The sequence below is a fragment of the Scyliorhinus canicula genome, chromosome 5 (genome assembly GCF_902713615.1).
Source record: "Scyliorhinus canicula chromosome 5, sScyCan1.1, whole genome shotgun sequence".
In the NCBI taxonomy this organism is placed as follows: domain Eukaryota; kingdom Metazoa; phylum Chordata; class Chondrichthyes; order Carcharhiniformes; family Scyliorhinidae; genus Scyliorhinus; species Scyliorhinus canicula.
This window is the reverse complement of record NC_052150.1, coordinates 224,945,761-224,963,166: the sequence shown is the minus strand read 5'-3', so window position 1 is coordinate 224,963,166 and position 17,406 is coordinate 224,945,761. Positions and strand designations below refer to the sequence as shown.

At 47.9% G+C, this 17,406-nt stretch overlaps 1 protein-coding gene across 2 annotated transcripts in view; it reads left to right on the top strand.

The window, feature by feature from the left end:
* Positions 1-12,915, top strand: part of LOC119966625 (uncharacterized abhydrolase domain-containing protein DDB_G0269086-like) — a 229,516-nt gene extending 216,601 nt beyond the window's left edge. For both annotated transcript variants that reach the window (XM_038798629.1, XM_038798628.1), the window contains 2 exons: positions 1,027-1,089; positions 12,599-12,915. In XM_038798629.1, coding sequence (XP_038654557.1) covers positions 1,027-1,089; positions 12,599-12,606 — 71 coding nt within the window. In that variant the 3' untranslated portion in view covers positions 12,607-12,915. The remainder of the gene's footprint in view (positions 1-1,026; positions 1,090-12,598) is intronic.
* The last annotated feature ends 4,491 nt before the right edge of the window (positions 12,916-17,406 follow it).

The following is a 17,406-nucleotide window of genomic DNA, read 5'->3' as shown; positions in this document are numbered from 1 at the left end:
GCCGAATGAGCCCCTCCTGCTCCTATTTTCGATGTTTTTCTGAGCAGAATTTTACATCAGTTGAAGTTTGGAGAAATGGAAGATGAGAGATGCCCATGAATTGAGAATGGATGAGAGTGTCAGAAGCAGATAGACTGAGACTAGAAATTCTAAAGGTGAAAGTAGGCAGTATTGGTGAGGGAGAACATATGAAAATGAAAATGGCTTATTGTCACGAGTAGGCTTCAAATGAAGTTACTGTGAAAAGCCCCTAGTCGCCACATTCCAGCGCCTGTTCGGGGACCATGCTGCTGGCCTGCTTGGTCTGCTTTCAAAGCCAGCGATTTAGCCCAGTGTGCTAAACAGCCCCTATGAAATGAAAATGGCTTATTGTCACGAGTAGGCTTCAAATGAAGTTACTGTGAAAAGCCCCTAGTCGCCACATTCCGGCGCCTGTTTAGGGAGGCTGTTACGGGGGAATCGAACCGTGCTGCTGGCCTGCCTTGGTCTGCTTTCAAAGCCAGCGATTTAGCCCAGTGTGCTAAACCAGCCCCTATGGGATATGGGATTGGAAGTTCTGCTCAGGAACAAACAGTCCTGTTCAGCTTCAGACGGCGATCAAGGAGGCAGCTGGGATTAGTGTCTCGGGCAAAATGTGTCTCCGCAATAATTATTTGGAGGAAAACTTTGGACATCTTATACCTGACTTCAGAACCAGAGGGATCAAGAGAGGTGATCAAGCGAGATAGAGTTATTATCGACAATGCACATGATGTGATTTCAGATGATGATGTCCCTGAGCAGCAGTGTGTAGAAAAATAGAAGGGGTCAAGTTTGGATATTGGGGGACTCCAGAGGTAACACTATTACATGTACAATAGCTGCTTGTGTGAAGCATCTTGTCATGAACACTAACATCAAGTCAACACATTTAAGGGACAAGGGGTGAGGAGATTTGATGAAGAAAATGACGAACATATTCAGGGATTTGATATTATTAATGTTCTAAATGCACATTGAGTGACAATTCTCTTTGTTTCTTGACAGCACTGCCGCCAGCCAATTATCCAGATACTTCTGATACAGATGACCAAACTTGTGACTTTCAAGGTATATTCTGAGATATATAGCTGCCAATTTTGAGCACCCTCTAGCCTTGAGCAGGATCGGCGACATAGGTGCAAAATCTGTCGAGAATCACGGTTCCTGATTTTCCCCCAATCCTCGTTGGCAACATCACGAGGTTCACACCCACAATGGGCGGGAATCTCAGAAATCGATTTTAATTCATTTAAGTATTATTAATGGGCCTCCCGCTCCATGATCGCCTCTAACTATTCATACCGCGCCAATTAGACATCCCGTGGCCGAGGTTTGCAACAGGTTTCGGCAAACGTGAATCAGTTTAGGGTTCCTTCCGGGGCAGAGGTAAGTGTGGCCCTGGCGGGGGCGGGGGGGGGGGGGGGGGGGGGGGGGGGACATGCCCTCTGGCACAGGTTGGGACTGCCAAGTTAGCACTGCCAGATTGGCACAGTACCAACCTGGCAGTGCCGGCCTGCGCTGGGTGCTGGGGCAGTGCCAGGATCGGGCCCAAAGGGGAGGCACTTAATTTATATGTGGTGGGGGAGAATGGGCACTGAAGTGAAGGGGTGGGGGTTGTGCTGCCGATAAGTCCGCGGTGGGGGTGGGGGTGGTGGTGAATGCCAGCGACGATTGTCAGGGATGGTGGTGGGGGGGGGGGGGGGGGGGGAGGAATGCTAGTGATGATTGTCGGGTGTGAGCTGAAAGCCGGCGATTATTGTAGGGGGTTCGGGGAGAGTCCCCAATAACTCCGCGGTGGGGCTGGGGGCAGTGAGGTCTTAGTGCTGATCGAAGCACCCTTTAACGATGGTGCTCCGGTCTCTGTGGAGCCAGTTGCGGGCTCTATCCAGCCCCACCCGACCAGAATGATGGTGTAAACCTTGCCCACCATTCTTTATCTTCAAAGGGGCTCAAGATCTGAGGGAAAACTGGGCTGTGCAACAGGAGGGTTTCATGCCAGATTTCATTTTGAGCCTGACACTTTGCCAAATTCTGGCAACATTCTGCCCACAGTCACCTAGTTCAAAACATTCGGAGTGCTAATCGATCAAAGCTTTGAAATGAAAAAAATGAAATGAAAATCACTTATTGTCACGAGAAGGCTTCAATGAAGTTACTGTGAAAAGCCCCTAGTCGCCACATTCCGGCGCCTGTTCGGGGAGGCTGGTACAGGAATCGAACCCGTGCTGCTGGCCTGCCTTGGTCTGCTTTAAAAGCCAGCGATTTAGCCCTGTGCTAAACAGCCCCACAATGTTGGGGCGCGATTCTCCGCCCCCCCCACGCCGGTTGGGAGAATAGCGGGAGGGCCTCCTGATATTTTTTGCGCCCTCCTGCTATTCTCCCCTCCTCTCGCCTGACCCACGTCACAAATCGCCCATCGCCGTTTTTTACGGCGAGCGGCGATTCTCCACGGCCGATGGGCCGAGCGGCCGGGCCTTTACGCCCGTTTTTTCACGGCAGCAAACACACCTGCTCGCTGCCGTCGTACAAACGGGCGCTCGATGCCCGTTTGGGGCGGGAGCACCACCGTTGTGCTCGGGAGGGGACAGGCCCGCGATTGGTGCCCACCGATCGTCGGGCCTGCGTCCAAAATGGACGCACTATTTCCCCTCCGCCGCCCGACAAGATCAAGCCGCCACATCTTGTCGGGCGGCGGTGGAGAAATGCGGAATCGCGCATGCTCGGGTTCCGTCAATGGCGTGATGACGTCACCCGCGCATGCACCGGTTGGAGCCGGCTTGGCGCACGGCCTTAACGACGATCGTTAAGGCCGCGACGCCGTGAATCCCGGGGTCCCGCTCCTAGTCCCGATGGGGGGGGGAGAATCGGGTCCCGGAAGCGGGCGTGAAGGCTGCCGTGAAACACGGCCAGTTTCACGGCAGCCTTTACGACTCTCCGCATTTGCAGAGAATCTCGCCCCTGGTGTTTCACATTTCTTGTCCGATATGAGCCGATCAGAAGCAATGAAACGGTGTCTGCAGTTCGCTGCACTCAGACTTGTTCATTGGCTTTCTCTGAGCTTATGAACTGGGTGGGATTGTGCTGTGCAGATATCAGTTCTTGCGCAATACCCTACAAGGATTATCTGGGGCCTGAGTAAGTGAGGCAGGCAACTGTGTTCCTCCTTCTGCAAATAAGTTTGAAGAATGATTGCTAAAGTCTGCAGATTCCAGATGAGGAAATATAACTCAGAATGATTATTTCAATGAAAAATCATGGACGGGATTCACCGATTGCCCCAAAATCGCATTTGGAAGTTGTGCGGAGAATCCCTTTTGATGCTGAAATCAGGGGAGCGCCTGTTTCCAGATGCTCCGCCCCCTCCAAAAATCATCGGTGAGTAGGCCGCACGCCGTTGGGACGGCCTCAGGACATAGCCTGAAGGCCCTCCCCCGATGCTCCGCCCCCGATGGGCCGACTTCCCGACCGCGTGCATCACTTGCGGTCTGAAGTTTCGTCAACCTTGCATGGCGGCTGCAGACAGTGTCCAGCACCGTCAGTCAGGGGGGAGCTGTTCCGCTGGCCGGGGGGGGGGGCTTTGGTGGGGCAGGGGGGACTGGTGGGGGAGCGGTCCGGGGATAGCAATGGGGGGGTTACAGAGGGGCACTATCTGGCAGGCTGTGTTCGCATGCGACTGGCGCCGTGTTGTACGGTGCGACCGCCGCAGGTTGACGCCGTGCGCGACCACGGACCCGGCAATTCTCCGACTGTTTCTTTCAGGAACGTCGGGGGTTTTACGTAACGTGGCTGCTAGCCCCCTACCGGGCAGAACGTCAGTGCTGGGGCGGTGCCAACTATTTTGTCGTAAGACTAGATACATGCTCCGGACGTCGCCTCACAATCGGAGAATCCAGCCTCATAGTCTCTAAATGGTGAGAAAATGCCAAGCTATGGGCTGGAGAGGGACTGAGGTGTCCTGGCACATGAATCGTAAGAGGCTAAAATGGAGGTGCAGCTAGTAATTAGGAAAGTTAATAGATTTATTGCAAAGTTAACTGAATACGAAAAGAGGAAGGGGATTATAGGTGGGATTTTTCGGCCACGCCTGTCCGGTGACCAGAAATTCTTGCCTGAGGTCAACATGGTCCCTGTTATGGTCCCTGCACCGTCCGTGGTGATCTTGCGGATGGCGGGGATGAAAAATCCAACCTGCGCTTCAGATATATGGGGAACTGGGAAGACCACATCAGGAGCACTATTGGTCTCCTTATTTAAGAAAGGATGTAAATGTGCGGGAAAGCAGTTGAGATTTACTGGCCCAATACCTTGAATGGGTGAATTGTCTCATCAGAAAAGATTGACATGATGTGGAGATGCCGGTGTTGGACTGGGGTGGGCACAGGAAGAAGTCTTCCAACACCAGGTTAAAGTCCAACAGGTTTGTTTGGAATCACTAGCTTTCGGAGCACAGCTAAGTTAAGTGAAGAGGAGGGTTCCACAAGCACATATACAGACAAAGTCAATGATGCAAGATGATACTTTGAATGCGAGTCTTTACAGGTAATGAAGTTTATACAGGTCTAGATGGTGTGACTGGAGAAAGGGATAATCACAGGTTAAAGAGATGTGAATTGTCTCCAGCCAGGACATTTGGTAAGATTTTGCAAGCCCAGGCCAGATGGTAGGGGGTGAATGTAGTGCAACATGAATCCAAGGTCCCGATTGAGGCCGTAATCATGTGTGCGAAACTTGCCCACCAGCTTCTGCTCGGCGATTCTGCGTTGTCTTGCGTCCTGAAGACCGCCTTGGAGAACGCTTACCCTAAGATCAGAGGCTGAATGCCCTTGACTGCGGAAGTGTGCCCTGACTGGAAGGGAAGATTGGACAGCCTAGGCTTGTATTCGCTGGAGTTTAGAAATGCAAGAGGTGATGTGATTGAAACACAGGTTCTGGTCTTAGGCAGGTGTGGAGAGGATGTTTCTTCTTGTCGCAGAATCTAGGACCAGGGCTCACAGTTTGAAAATAAGGATGCATCCACTTCATAGAAATAAGCACTCTGAAATCATATCACAGCATCACAGAAAATACAGTGCAAAAGAGGCCCTTCAGCCCATCCAGTTTGCACCGACACGTGAAAAACATCTGGCCGGCCTACCTATCCCCCATTTGCCAGCACTTAACCTAAAGCCTTGAATGTTAAACCAAAGAGAAAATGCTGGAAAAGCTCAGCAGGTCTGGCAGCATCTGTTGGGAGAGAAAAGAGTCCGATGACTCTTTGTCAAAGCTAACAGACAGAGTGGGAAATATTTATACTGCGGAGTGAGAATGAAAGATAAGTCATAGCCACAGAAACCCAGGGAAACCGGGTGCTAATGGCCACAGATGCCAAGGGGAAAGAGTGTTAATGGCAGTCCCCAGAGAGGACAAAAGATGTGAACGGTCAAACAGCAGAGAAACTAACATCAGAGGGTGAACTGTAGATGTGGGGGTGGGGAAAGGGGGGAAGCAAAGAGAAGAAAGGTTAAGGAAAGGTGGATAAGATTTGAGGAGGGGTGGTGAAATATATATTAGGAAGGAAAGAAATGGTAAGTTAAAATGGAATGGGATGAAAACAAATGGGTCGAGGTGGGGTAGTGCTAACATCTGAAGTTGTTGAATTCAATGTTGAGACTGGAAGGCTGCAGCGTATGAGATGTTGTTCCTCCAGTTTGCGTTGAGCTTCGCTAGAACATTGCAGCAGGCCAAGGACAGACATGTGGGCATGGGAGCAGGGTCTTTTGTTAAAATGACAAGCAACGGGAAGGTCAGGATCCTGAATGCGCACAGACCAAAGGTGCTCAGCAAAGCGATCACCCAGTCTGCGTTTGGTCTCTCTGATATACAGGAGACCACATTGGGAGCAGCGAATGCAGTAGGCAAATTGGAAAAGATGCAAGTGAAACTCTGCTTAACCTGGAATGAGTGTTTTGGGCCTGGGATGATAAGCATGGAGCCAAGTGCTCATCCAAGTAATTTTTAAAGGATGTGAGGCAATCCGCCTCGACCACCCTCCCAGGTTGTGCATTCCAGAACGCCACCATTCTTTGGTAAAAAAACTTTTCCTCAAATCCGCCCTAAACCTCCTGCCCCGCACCTTGAACTTGTGTCCCCTCGTAACTGACCCATCAACTAAGGGGAACAGCTGCTCCCTATCCACCCTGTCCATGACCCTCATAATCTTGTCCACATCAATCAGGCTACCCCTCAGTCTTTGCTCCAGCAAAAAGATCCCAAGCCTTTCCAACCTCTCTTCATAACTTAAATACTCCAACCCAGGCAACTTCCAGATGAATCTCCTCTGCATCCACTCCAGTGCAATCACATCCTTCCTATAATGTGGTGACCAAATTGCACAGAGTGTTCCTGCTGTGGCCTCAACAAAGTTCTATACAACTCCAACATAAACTCCCTGCTTTTGTAATCTATGCCTCAATTGACAAAGGCAAGTGTCCTATATACCGTTTACACCACCATCCCACCTTCAGCGATCAATGGGCATACATGTGAAGGACCCATTGTTCCTCGAAACTGCCCTGTGTCAGGCCGTTCATTGAATACTTCCTTGTCAAATTACTCCTTCCAAAGTGTATTGCCTCACACTTTTCAGGGTTGAATTCCATCTGCCACTTCTCTACCCGTTTGACCATTCTGTCTCCAACCCAAGACACTCAACCACTCTGCCAATCTTTGGGCCATCCGCAAACTTAATGATCCGAGCCCCCACATAATCATCTATATCATTTATATAAATGACGAATAATAGGGCACCCAGCACAGATCCCTGTGGTACACCACTGGACAGTGGCTTCCAGTCAATAGAGCAACCTTCTGTCATCACCCTCTGTCTCCTCCAACTAAGCCAATTTTGAATCCACCTTATCAAATTACCCTGATCCCATGTGAAGGATCCCTTCTGAAGAAGTCTCCCATGTTGACCTTGTCAAAGGCTTTGCTGACTTCCATATGAACTACATCAGTAACTTAATTGCAGTGTTAATGTAACTCTACTTATGACACTAATAGAGATTATTATTATTATCAACTGCACTACCCTCATCTCCACACCTAGTCACCTCCTCAAAAATGTCAATCAAATTTTCTCGGCATGATTTCCCTCTGACAAAGTCATTCTGACTATGCCTGATCTCTCCTTCAGAATCTTCTCCAATAGTTTACCTACCACTGACGTAAGACGTACTGTTCTGTCCTTTCCTAGCTTGTCTCGACAACTCTTTTTAAATACTGGGACCACTTTTGCTGTTCTCCAGACCTCTGGCACCTCCCCTGTGGTCAGAGAGAAATTAAACATTTGGGTCAGAGCCACTGCAATCTCCTCGCTCACCTCCCACAGCAGCCTGGGACACGTTCATCTGGACCTGGAGATCTGTCCACTTTTAAACTTGCCAACACCTCCAATACCTTGTCACTCCCTTTGTCAATTTGCTCAAGAATATCATAGTCCCTGTCCCTGAGTTCCGTACCTACATCCACGTTTTCTTGGATGAAGACAGATGTGAAGTATATCAGTTGTCGACTCAGCTGCATTTCAACAGCATCGATGGAGCAGTTTTCTCAGCAACTTACTTACTATTATAGTAAACTGAGTTTAATTTCTTTCAGAAAACCTTTTGGGCGAAATTCTCCCAAAACGGGAGAAATCGTCAAACTGCCGTAAAACCCGGGCGGGTTTTACGGCATCGCGCCCCTTCCCGACGGGGGACCGATTCTGGTCCCCCGTCGGGGCTAGCAGCCCGACGTCGGAGGCTCCGACAAGTCGGGCTTAACGAAAATCGTTAAGCCCGCTTGTCGGACTTAGCGCCGGCTGACGCGTCATATGACGTCAGCCGCGCATGCGCAGGTGGGAAGACTTCACCCGCGCATGCTCGGGTGACGTCATCGCGTTTTTGCGCGAAACCCGCGCATGCGCGGTCCGGGTTGCCCCTCAGCCGCCCCGCGTATTGATACTGCGGGGCGGCGGAAGGACAAATAGTGCGCGGGCATCGGGCCCGCTGCCCGCGATCGGTAGGCACCGATCGCGGGCCCATGGCACCCTTGGCACGGCCGTGGTACTGCCGTGCCAATCGGTGCCATGGTTATTTTTTTCCAGGTGGTCACGACGTTTTTACGAACGGCAGGACCAGGTGTGTTTGCCGTTCGTAAAAAGGTCGTAAAGGGCTGGGACTTCGGCCCTTCTAACAGCTGTGAATCGCTGCCGGCCGTAAAAAAAACGGCGGCAGCGATTCGTGTCGGGATTTCGGCGGGGGGGGGGGGGGGTGGGGGAGAATAGCGGGAGGGCGTCAAAAAAGTCGGGAAGGCCCTCCCGCTATTCTCCCACCCGTCGTGGGGGGGGGAGAATTTCGCCCTTTATTCGGCAAAACAATATAGTATGACAGCCTGCACATGAAGCATTAATCTTGTATAAGTGTGTAGAAGTCAATATTTTTCCCGCTTCTGGACTGTGGTAGAAAGATTCAACAACGCTCGTTAAGAAAACATAACAAGCCTTTATTTACGAACGGACTGCAGTTGATGGCTGAAAGTTGAGGTCGGAGAGCAGGGAGTGTCTCTGCTGATTCCTACTCAAGTTCACGCTTTCACAGAGAATCAGCTCAGTATTTATACATTATCAGAATCAGGATTACGTGACTACAGCTTGGTCAGGAATTCGATCAGAAGTACAAACATAAGCAATATCATAAAACAGGCGCCACCTTGCTGACCTTTCAGGACTCTATCCCCTCACTCAGATCATTATTTTGTCCTTGGATGGAATGTTTAAGAGTCGGAGGAGACTTGTTCTGACCCTATCTTGTTGTATTTAGACTGCTTTGGGTTATGACGAGTTAGTCTTATCAGAATTTACGGAGTCCAAGCATTTCGGAACAGCTTGACCTTCTCTGATCTTATTCAGGCTTTAGGTCATGCGAAGTCAGCGTTTCTTACATTTTACCCAGTAGTTGACCAGTTTTCCCATCATGCCATTATTTACTTCGTACAATATCACATTCCCTCCTTTTGTCATATCATGCCAACTGGTCAAATGGGCACATCCATGACTTGATTGAAAAGGCATTTACACAGGCAGCCAAGCAATCCTATCCCTAGTAGCATTAGTAGTAGTAGAATGAAGGCCTTAAAAAATCCAATCAAATAATCCGTGACCCAACCATCCTACCCAACCCGGCGGGTTCCCGTTATGAAATTCACTGCCAATCTCTTGAAGTTGATCCGCCTGTCTCTTAATATGGTCGGCCAGGTTAGTGATATTTTCAGAGCCATCTGGAATATAAGTGCAGCAATCCTGTCCTACAATAGCGCACGTTCCTCCCTGCGAGGCTAACAGATAATCCAAAGCCAGTCGATTTTGTAATGCCACGGTTCGGACAGTCACTAGCTCAGCTGAGACCTCGGCCAGTGTCTGTCCAGTTTCCCTGGCTTCTGCTGACGTTACGTTCGCCAGTTGTTCCAATGCTGAGGCCATGTGGATCAGTTCGTCGGATGCCTTGCCTGTTCCATATTAGGTTTTAGTAATAGACCTTTTGGCTCGTGAAAGGGAGTGCTTAAGAATTATTCGAGTGAACAGTGAGGGAGGGTGGAGTCAGGGCATGATTGTAAGCAGGTTGATATGAAGCTGAAAATTTAGCCATGTCATAGCCAGCAGATCTCCATCTTTCCATATCTCCCCTATCTCCCCTGTTTGATTTTGTAAAATCCATTCAACTGTCTCTACGGTATGAAAGGAGAGGGATTGGAGAGGTGTTCCTTCTCTCGAATGGATGGGGTTGTGGGTAAAAATCCAACACTTACTTATATTCAATCTTTCAGCATTAAGATATGACATGTATAAATAGGTATTAGAATGCGGTTCCCAGGTGGTTAGTTTTTCTACTACCGAGTGGCCATTAAGGCTAAATAGTCCAGAGAGTCCACAAATGATAATAGATAGATATAGATAGAACAGTACAGCACAGAACAGGCCCTTCGGCCCTCGATGTTGTGCCGAGCCATAATCACCTACTCAAATCCCACATATCCACCCTATACCCGTAACCCAACAACCCCCCCCCCCCCCCCCCCCCCCCCCCTTAACCTTACTTTTTAGGACACTACGGACAATTTAGCATGGCCAATCCACCTAACCCGCACATCTTTGGACTGAAGATCTTCATCCTGGGTTCTCGTCTGTGTTGGAGACTACCTTCTTGCAATCGGAGAAATGTATCCAACTGGAACGTCCTTCAAGCTTGACCGAAGTTGGTGTCGTCAGTAGTACCAGGAAAGGTCCACTCCAGCGTTGTCCTAGATTCTTCCTGTCCCAATTTTTCACCACTACGTAATCTCTGGGTTTGATTACTGGATATCGAGGGACGGCTGTCCCTGTTGTCCCTGGGAGATGCGCATGTTTCACCTGTGAGTGGAGAAACTTCAGAGAAAGTTAATTGCTTTAATTGTTCTGCATTTGTTCACCCATCACATGGAGGTCTACGCCCTCTAAGGGCTTTCCATGGGCATCCCAGGGAGTCCTCATTGGCCGACCATAGACTATCTCTGCAGCTGACAGTCCGGTCCGCGAATGGGGAGTCACTCGCATGTGAAACAGCGCCAAGGGTAATACCTTTAGCCAATTTAACCCAGTTTCTTCAGTCAATTTAGATAATTTTTCTTTTAAAGTCCCGTTGGCTCTTTCCACGATTCCTGCTGCCTGCGGGTGATACGCGCAGTGCAATTGCTGTTTGATTGTGAGTGCTTCGCACAGTTCAGTATTGATTCGAGCCACAAAATGTGGTCCGTTGTCTGAGCTCACCATTTTGGGTACCCCAAAGCGAGGATTAACTTCTATTACCAACAACTTCACCACTGTATGTGCCGTACAATTTGTGGTGGGGAAGGCTTCAATCCATTTACTAAACGCATTGATTAATACTAAACAATATTTGTAGCATTGTACTTTTGGTAAATCAATAAAATCAAGCTGTATATAGGCAAAAGGGCCATCTGGCAAGGGAGTGGTTCATGGTGGGCATTTAATACCTTTACCCTTATTATGTTTCATACAAATGAGGCATCGGTCCAGCCGCGTTTGCGCTGCTGTATTCAAATCTGGGTGCCACCAAGTTTTTAGGAGTAGCTGTACCATTCCCTCCTTGCCAAGATGGGTACAAGAATGCAAATAATCAACAAGGACCGGCAATAAAGAATTCGGAATACAAACTTGACCAATGGGAGTAAGCCAGAGGTCTCGTGTCAAGGAGTGCGAACACCTCATTGACTTCCATAGTGTTCGCTCAGAATCAGAGACGTCCCTCTGTAAATTTTGAACTTCAGTTATCTCTGGCATGCCCTTCGTCCCTAATGCAGGTACCTGGTTTAGAGCCTGATTGGCCCCATTGGGAACAATTAAAGAGGTTGATGAAGCTGCAGCTTTAGCAGCTGAATCAGCATGGGCATTTCTTAATTGAACAGGAGTGTCCCCCTCCGTGCGCGCAACACATTTAATAATTGCCAATTGATGGGGAAGCTGAATAGCATCGAGGAGATTTTTAACCCAAATTGCATTTTGATTGGGAACCCCCGCAGAGGTGAGAAAGCCTCGCTGTTGCCAGAGGCGGCCAAAATCGTGGGTCACGCCAAAGGCATACCTAGAATCAGTGTAAATGTTTACACTTTTGTCAGTGGCCAAAATACATGCTCGAGTAAGGGCGAATAGCTCGGCTTTTTGTGCAGAGACGGGGGTCTGGAAGGCTGCTGCTTCCCGAACGTCAGTGTCCGTAGACACGGCATATCCCGACTGTGGGACTCCAGTGATAGAAATGGAGGAACTCCCCATCAACATAAAAAATGAGTTCTGGATGTTCCAGAGGATGATCCGTTAAATCTGGGCGTGGCGCGGTAAGGAAGTGGTTCCTCAGCAAGCAGTCGTGCGGTGCATCATTAAGGTTATCAGGGGGCTGATCGAGGAACATAGCAGGATTTAAGGTTGAACAGTAATAAAAAGAAAGGTAGGGGTTCTGCAGCAGTGAAACCTCATCACGAGCCTCCTCCCCGTGCTGCCATCGAGCTTGAGTCAAATGTTGGGTTTGCTGAGACGTTAGGAGAGCCACAATAGAGTGCGACGTGTGCACTTGTACTGGCTGGTGAAGGGTCAGGTTAGAGGTCGCCTGTGCTAACGAATGGGCCAGTAGTTGACCAGTTTTCCCATCATGCCATTACTTACTTCATACAACATCACAAGTGGACCGATAGATCATGAAAACAGTGGGTGAAATTTTCCCTAAATTTGTCAGTGTCAAGCTCTGACCGAGAAATTGGTGTTTCCCTCCAGAAACACAATTCAAGGCAGGATTTACCAGCTGTTCACACCGGCCGGAGAGTGATCCATCATGGGCAAATGCTATGGCCTGAACATTATCACACCACATGCAGAGGGCAGAGAAGATCTCAAACCAAGATCTCGCCTGCGCAACCCCCAGTTTAGCGCCCGTGGCAAACTGTTATTAGATCTTGGCAAATATATATGAAATAGCCTATTGTCTCATCTAAAACACTTCTTGTTCTGCAGGTTTGTGACAGTGAAAGCAGCAGCACTGAAATGGACTGTCAATTCAATTACTCATACAACAGTTGAGGAACTTGGGTTACTGTCGACCTACCCATGAAATATTTCAAATTTGTGTCACCTTGAAGGAAAGCCCTCCAATGTGCAATACCATTAGTGACTGATCATGAACCGCATGATGGATAACACTCTGAGGAACATGATGGTACGATTGAACTGCTGTAATAAAGCTTCAGGAATAAAAGCCCACTGGTGTTTATTTCAAAACTCTCCTCACATAAAGCTACCACAATTTTCTATCAATAAAAAGTGGTACAATAGCCCATTTTATGTCATGTAATTATATAGCTTAAGCAGTTACGATATATCATTATACGCAACAAGGTTAAACCCTAACTAAGTTATCAAAGGTATGTTTTCAAGCGATAAAAGCCATATAGAACATACAGTGCAGAAGGAGGCCATTCGGCCCATCGAGTCTGCATCGACCTATTTAAGCCCTCACTTCCACCCTATTCCTGTAACCCAATAACCCCTCCTAACCTCTTTGGTCACTAAGGGCAATTTAGCATGGCCAATCCACCTAAACTGCACATCTTTGGACTGTGGGAGGAAACCTGGAGCACCCGGGGGAAACCCACGCAGACACGGGGAGGATGTGCAGACTCCGCACAGGAAGTGACCCAGCGGGGAATCGAACCTGGGACCCTGGCGCTGTGAAGCCATAGTGCTAACCACTATGCTACCATGCTGCCCATGTCAGGTCATGTTTCCCATCGTTTAATGTTGGGAAGGTCATTATATCGTGTTCATACGCCGGAATCATATCCCCACATCAAATGAAGCTTCCACAGCAGTGATGTCAGAGCAGCATGATATGCTCTTGTGCTACCGTGGTGCCTCCGAAGACATATGACTCTGAGTTATTCTGTACATGTGCTTTGATCTATGTAATCATATACAGAAATGTATTTTGTGCCTTGTAACAATTTTAATGTACATTTATCGCTTTGTCAGCTTTCCTGCCTCAGCTTTCTGTGATATGATTATAGGGAGTAGACATTAATGCGTGTCAAATTCATTTTCAGGCATAAAATAAGAGATTTAGTACTGGGATGGCCCAATGCCAAATTTATTCGGTGTTTTATGTCCATTACGACTACCCACAATGGCCACAAGGACACTCTTCTTCATCATGCAGGGGATCTGGGTGACCCTGGCTAGGTCAATATTGATTGTCAATCTCTAATTGGTGAACTGCTCTTCAACCTCTGCAGCCCATATGGTAGACCCACAGTGTTGTGAGGAAGAGAGTTCCATGATTTGGCCCCATGACAGCGAAGGAACACTGATACATTTCATTTTAAAGCTAACTTTCCTTTTTCAAGAAAGTTCTCTAGCTGCATCTCAGACAATAATTCTACGGTGTACCTTATGAAAATGAAATGAAATGAAAATGGCTTATTGTCACGAGTAGACTTCAATGAAGTTACTGTGAAAAGCCCCTAGTCGCCACATTCCGGCGCCTGTCCGGGGAGGCTGGTACACTCCCCTATGACCCCACCCCCCAATTTATACAATATACATTTTAAAAAACTAGATTAAAACATATTTCCCACTATGGAAATAAAAATAAAATTTAAATTTGAGCATACCTACAGTTCTGTGCAGGAAATCAATTTTTTTTGTACAACAAACATGGGATTTAAAAAGTATTATACAATCGTTTCAGGTCTTCTGAAGATAAGCTAATATCTACCCTTATTCTACTACCTTGATTGGATTCTGGGATTTCCCGCAGTTATAGTGTAATTTTAATGTAAATATATAATACCATAACAGTTATTTTGGTCCAATTCGAAGCAATATTGTACCATAATGTGTGGCTTGGAGAGGAACCTCTTGGTGGTGGTGGTCCCAGGCATCTGCTACCCTTGCCCTTCTCGATGATCAGGCTTGTGGGTGTGGAGGAGCCTTGGTGCGTTGCTGCAATGCATCTTGTAGGTGGTACATACGGCTGCCACTGTGCACAGTGTGCGTGGAGGGAGTGAATGCTGATGATGGTGGATGAGGGGCCAATCAAATCATCTGGTCTGACCTGGATGTTGTCGAGCTTCGTGAGCGTTGTTGAAGCTGTTCTCATCCAGGCAAGTGAAATGAAAAATGAAATGAAAATGGCTTATTGTCACGAGTAGGCTTCAATGAAGTTACTGTGAAAAGTCCCTAGTCGCCACATTCTGGCTCCTGTTCGGGGAGGCTGTTACGGGAATCGAACCGTGCTGGCCTGCCTTGGTCTGCTTTAAAAGCCAGCGATTTAGCCCAGTGTGCTAAACAGCACAGTTTTTTCGATGGTGAACAGGCTTTGGGAAATCAGTAGTTAAATTACGCATAATTGGATTCCCAGCTTCTGGCCTGCCCTGGGGCCACAGTATTTATCACAAAATAATTGCAGTGCAGGAGGAGGACATTGGGTCCATCAGGTCTGCATTGGCTCTCTGAAAGAGCATTCTATCTAGTCCCATTCACATGCCTTATCCCCATAACCTTGCACATTATTTATTTTCAAATTGCAATCCAATTCCCTTTTGAATACTTCTACCTAACCTGCCTCTACCGTCCTCTCGTTCCAAACTCCCAACTACTTTCCGGGTGAAAGAAATTTATCAAATTTTCGTCAATTATTCTGAATCTGTGATCTCCAGTTCTTGATGCTCCCTTCAGTGAAGACACTCACTATTTACCCTGACCATATGCCTTCATGTCCTTCCTCAGGTGTGGCATCAAGAACTGGATGCAGTGCACCAGACGAGGCCTAACTCAGCTTCCGGGATTCTATAGACTCTGGAACAGTCCCTGCAGACTGGAGGGTAGCTCACGTCACTCCAATATTCAAAAAGGGAGGTAGAGAGAAAACAGGGAATTATAGACCAGTAAGCCTAACGTCGATGGTGGGGAACATTCTCGAATCCATTATCAGGGACTTGAAAGTGGAGCATTTAGAAAACAGTGGATCAGACAGAGTTCGCATGAATTTATGAAGGGGAAGTTATTCTTGACAAATCTATTGGAATTCTTTGAAGATGTAACTAGTAGAGTTGACGAGGGGGAGCCAGTCGATGTAGTATATTTGGAGTTTAAGAAAGCGTTTGACAAAGTCCTGCATAAGAGATTATCATGCAAGATTAAAATGCATAGGGTTGGGGAAGTGTATTGAGATGAATAGAAAACTGGTTGGCAGTGAGGAAACAAAGAATAGGGACTAATGGGTCCTTTTCAAATTGGCAGGCAGTAACTAGTGGGGTACCGCAGGGATCGGTGCTGGGACCCCAGATATACACAATATATATTGTAAGTAGCTTTTCTTTTCTTTTCATTTGTCTATCTTTTTGTTTTCTTTTGTTTATTGGCATTGTAGTTGTATAAGTTAACCTAAGGTTCAAGACATGGCAAGAGATCCCAGACCCGTGTCATGCTCCTCGTGTGTGATGTTGAAGTTCAGGGACACGTCCACTGACCCTGGCTCCTTCACGTGCAAGAAGTGTGTCCAGTTGCAGCTCCTGTTCGACCGCTTGACGGCTCTGGAATTGCGGATGGTCTCACTTTGGAGCATCCACGATGCTGAGGAATAATTAGTGGATAGCACGTTTAGCGAGTTGGTCACACCGCAGATATAGAATGCTGACAGAGATAGGAAATGGGTGACCGTCAGACAGAGGACGAGTTGGCAAGCAGTGCAGGGGTCCCCTGCAGTCATCTCCCTCCAAAACAGGTATACCGTTTTGGATACTGTTGGGGGAGGTGGCTCAACAGGGGAAGGCAGCAGTAGCCAGGTTTGTGGCACCGTGGCTGGCTCTGCTGCACAGGAGGGAAGGGAAAAGAGTGGTAGAGCAAGAGTGATAGGGGATTTGATTGTAAGGGGAGTAGACAGGTGTTTCTGCAGACGTAAACGAGACTCCAGGAAGGTATGTTGCCTGCTGGGTGCAAGGGTCAAGGATGTCGCTGAGCGGCTGCAGGTCATTCTAAAGGGGGAGCGTGAACAGCCAGCTGTCATGGTGCACATAGGCACCAACAATATAGGTAAAAGGAATGAGGTCCTACAAGCTGAATTTAGGGAGTTAGGAGATAAACTAAAAAGTAGGACCTCAAAGTGAGGATCTTGAAATTGCTACCAATGCCACGTGTTAGTCAGAGTAGAGATGACAGGATAGACAGTATGAATGTGTGGCTTGAGAGATGGTGCAGGAGGAAGGGATTCAGATTTTTTTGACACTGGAACCGGTTCTGGGAGAGGTGGGACCATCACAAATCGGATGGTCTACACCTGGGCAGGACTGGAACCGATGTCCCAGGGGAGTTGTTTGCTAGTGCTGTTGGGAGGTTTTTGAACTAATGTGGCAGGGGGATGGGAACCAATGCAGGAAGTCGGAGGGTAGTAAAGAGAGGATAGAAACAAAAGTCAGGAAGGAGAAAAGTGGAAGGCAGAGAAACAGATTGAACTGCGTTTATTTCAATGCAAGAGGCCTAACGGGCAAGGCAGCAGAACTCGGGGCATGGATAGATACATGGGCCTGGGATATCATAGCTGTGACTGAAACTTGGCTAAAGGAGGGGCAGGACTAACTACAGATGCTGCCAGACCTGCTGAGATTTTCCAGCATTTTCTCTTTGGTTTCAGATTCCAGCATCCGCAGTAATTTGCATTTATTAATGTAAGCCTACTTGTGATAATAATAAAAATTATTATTAATATTTTTAGAAATATAACTATCTGGATCATGTGCAGTGAGGGCGTGATCCAGATTGTGGCGAGC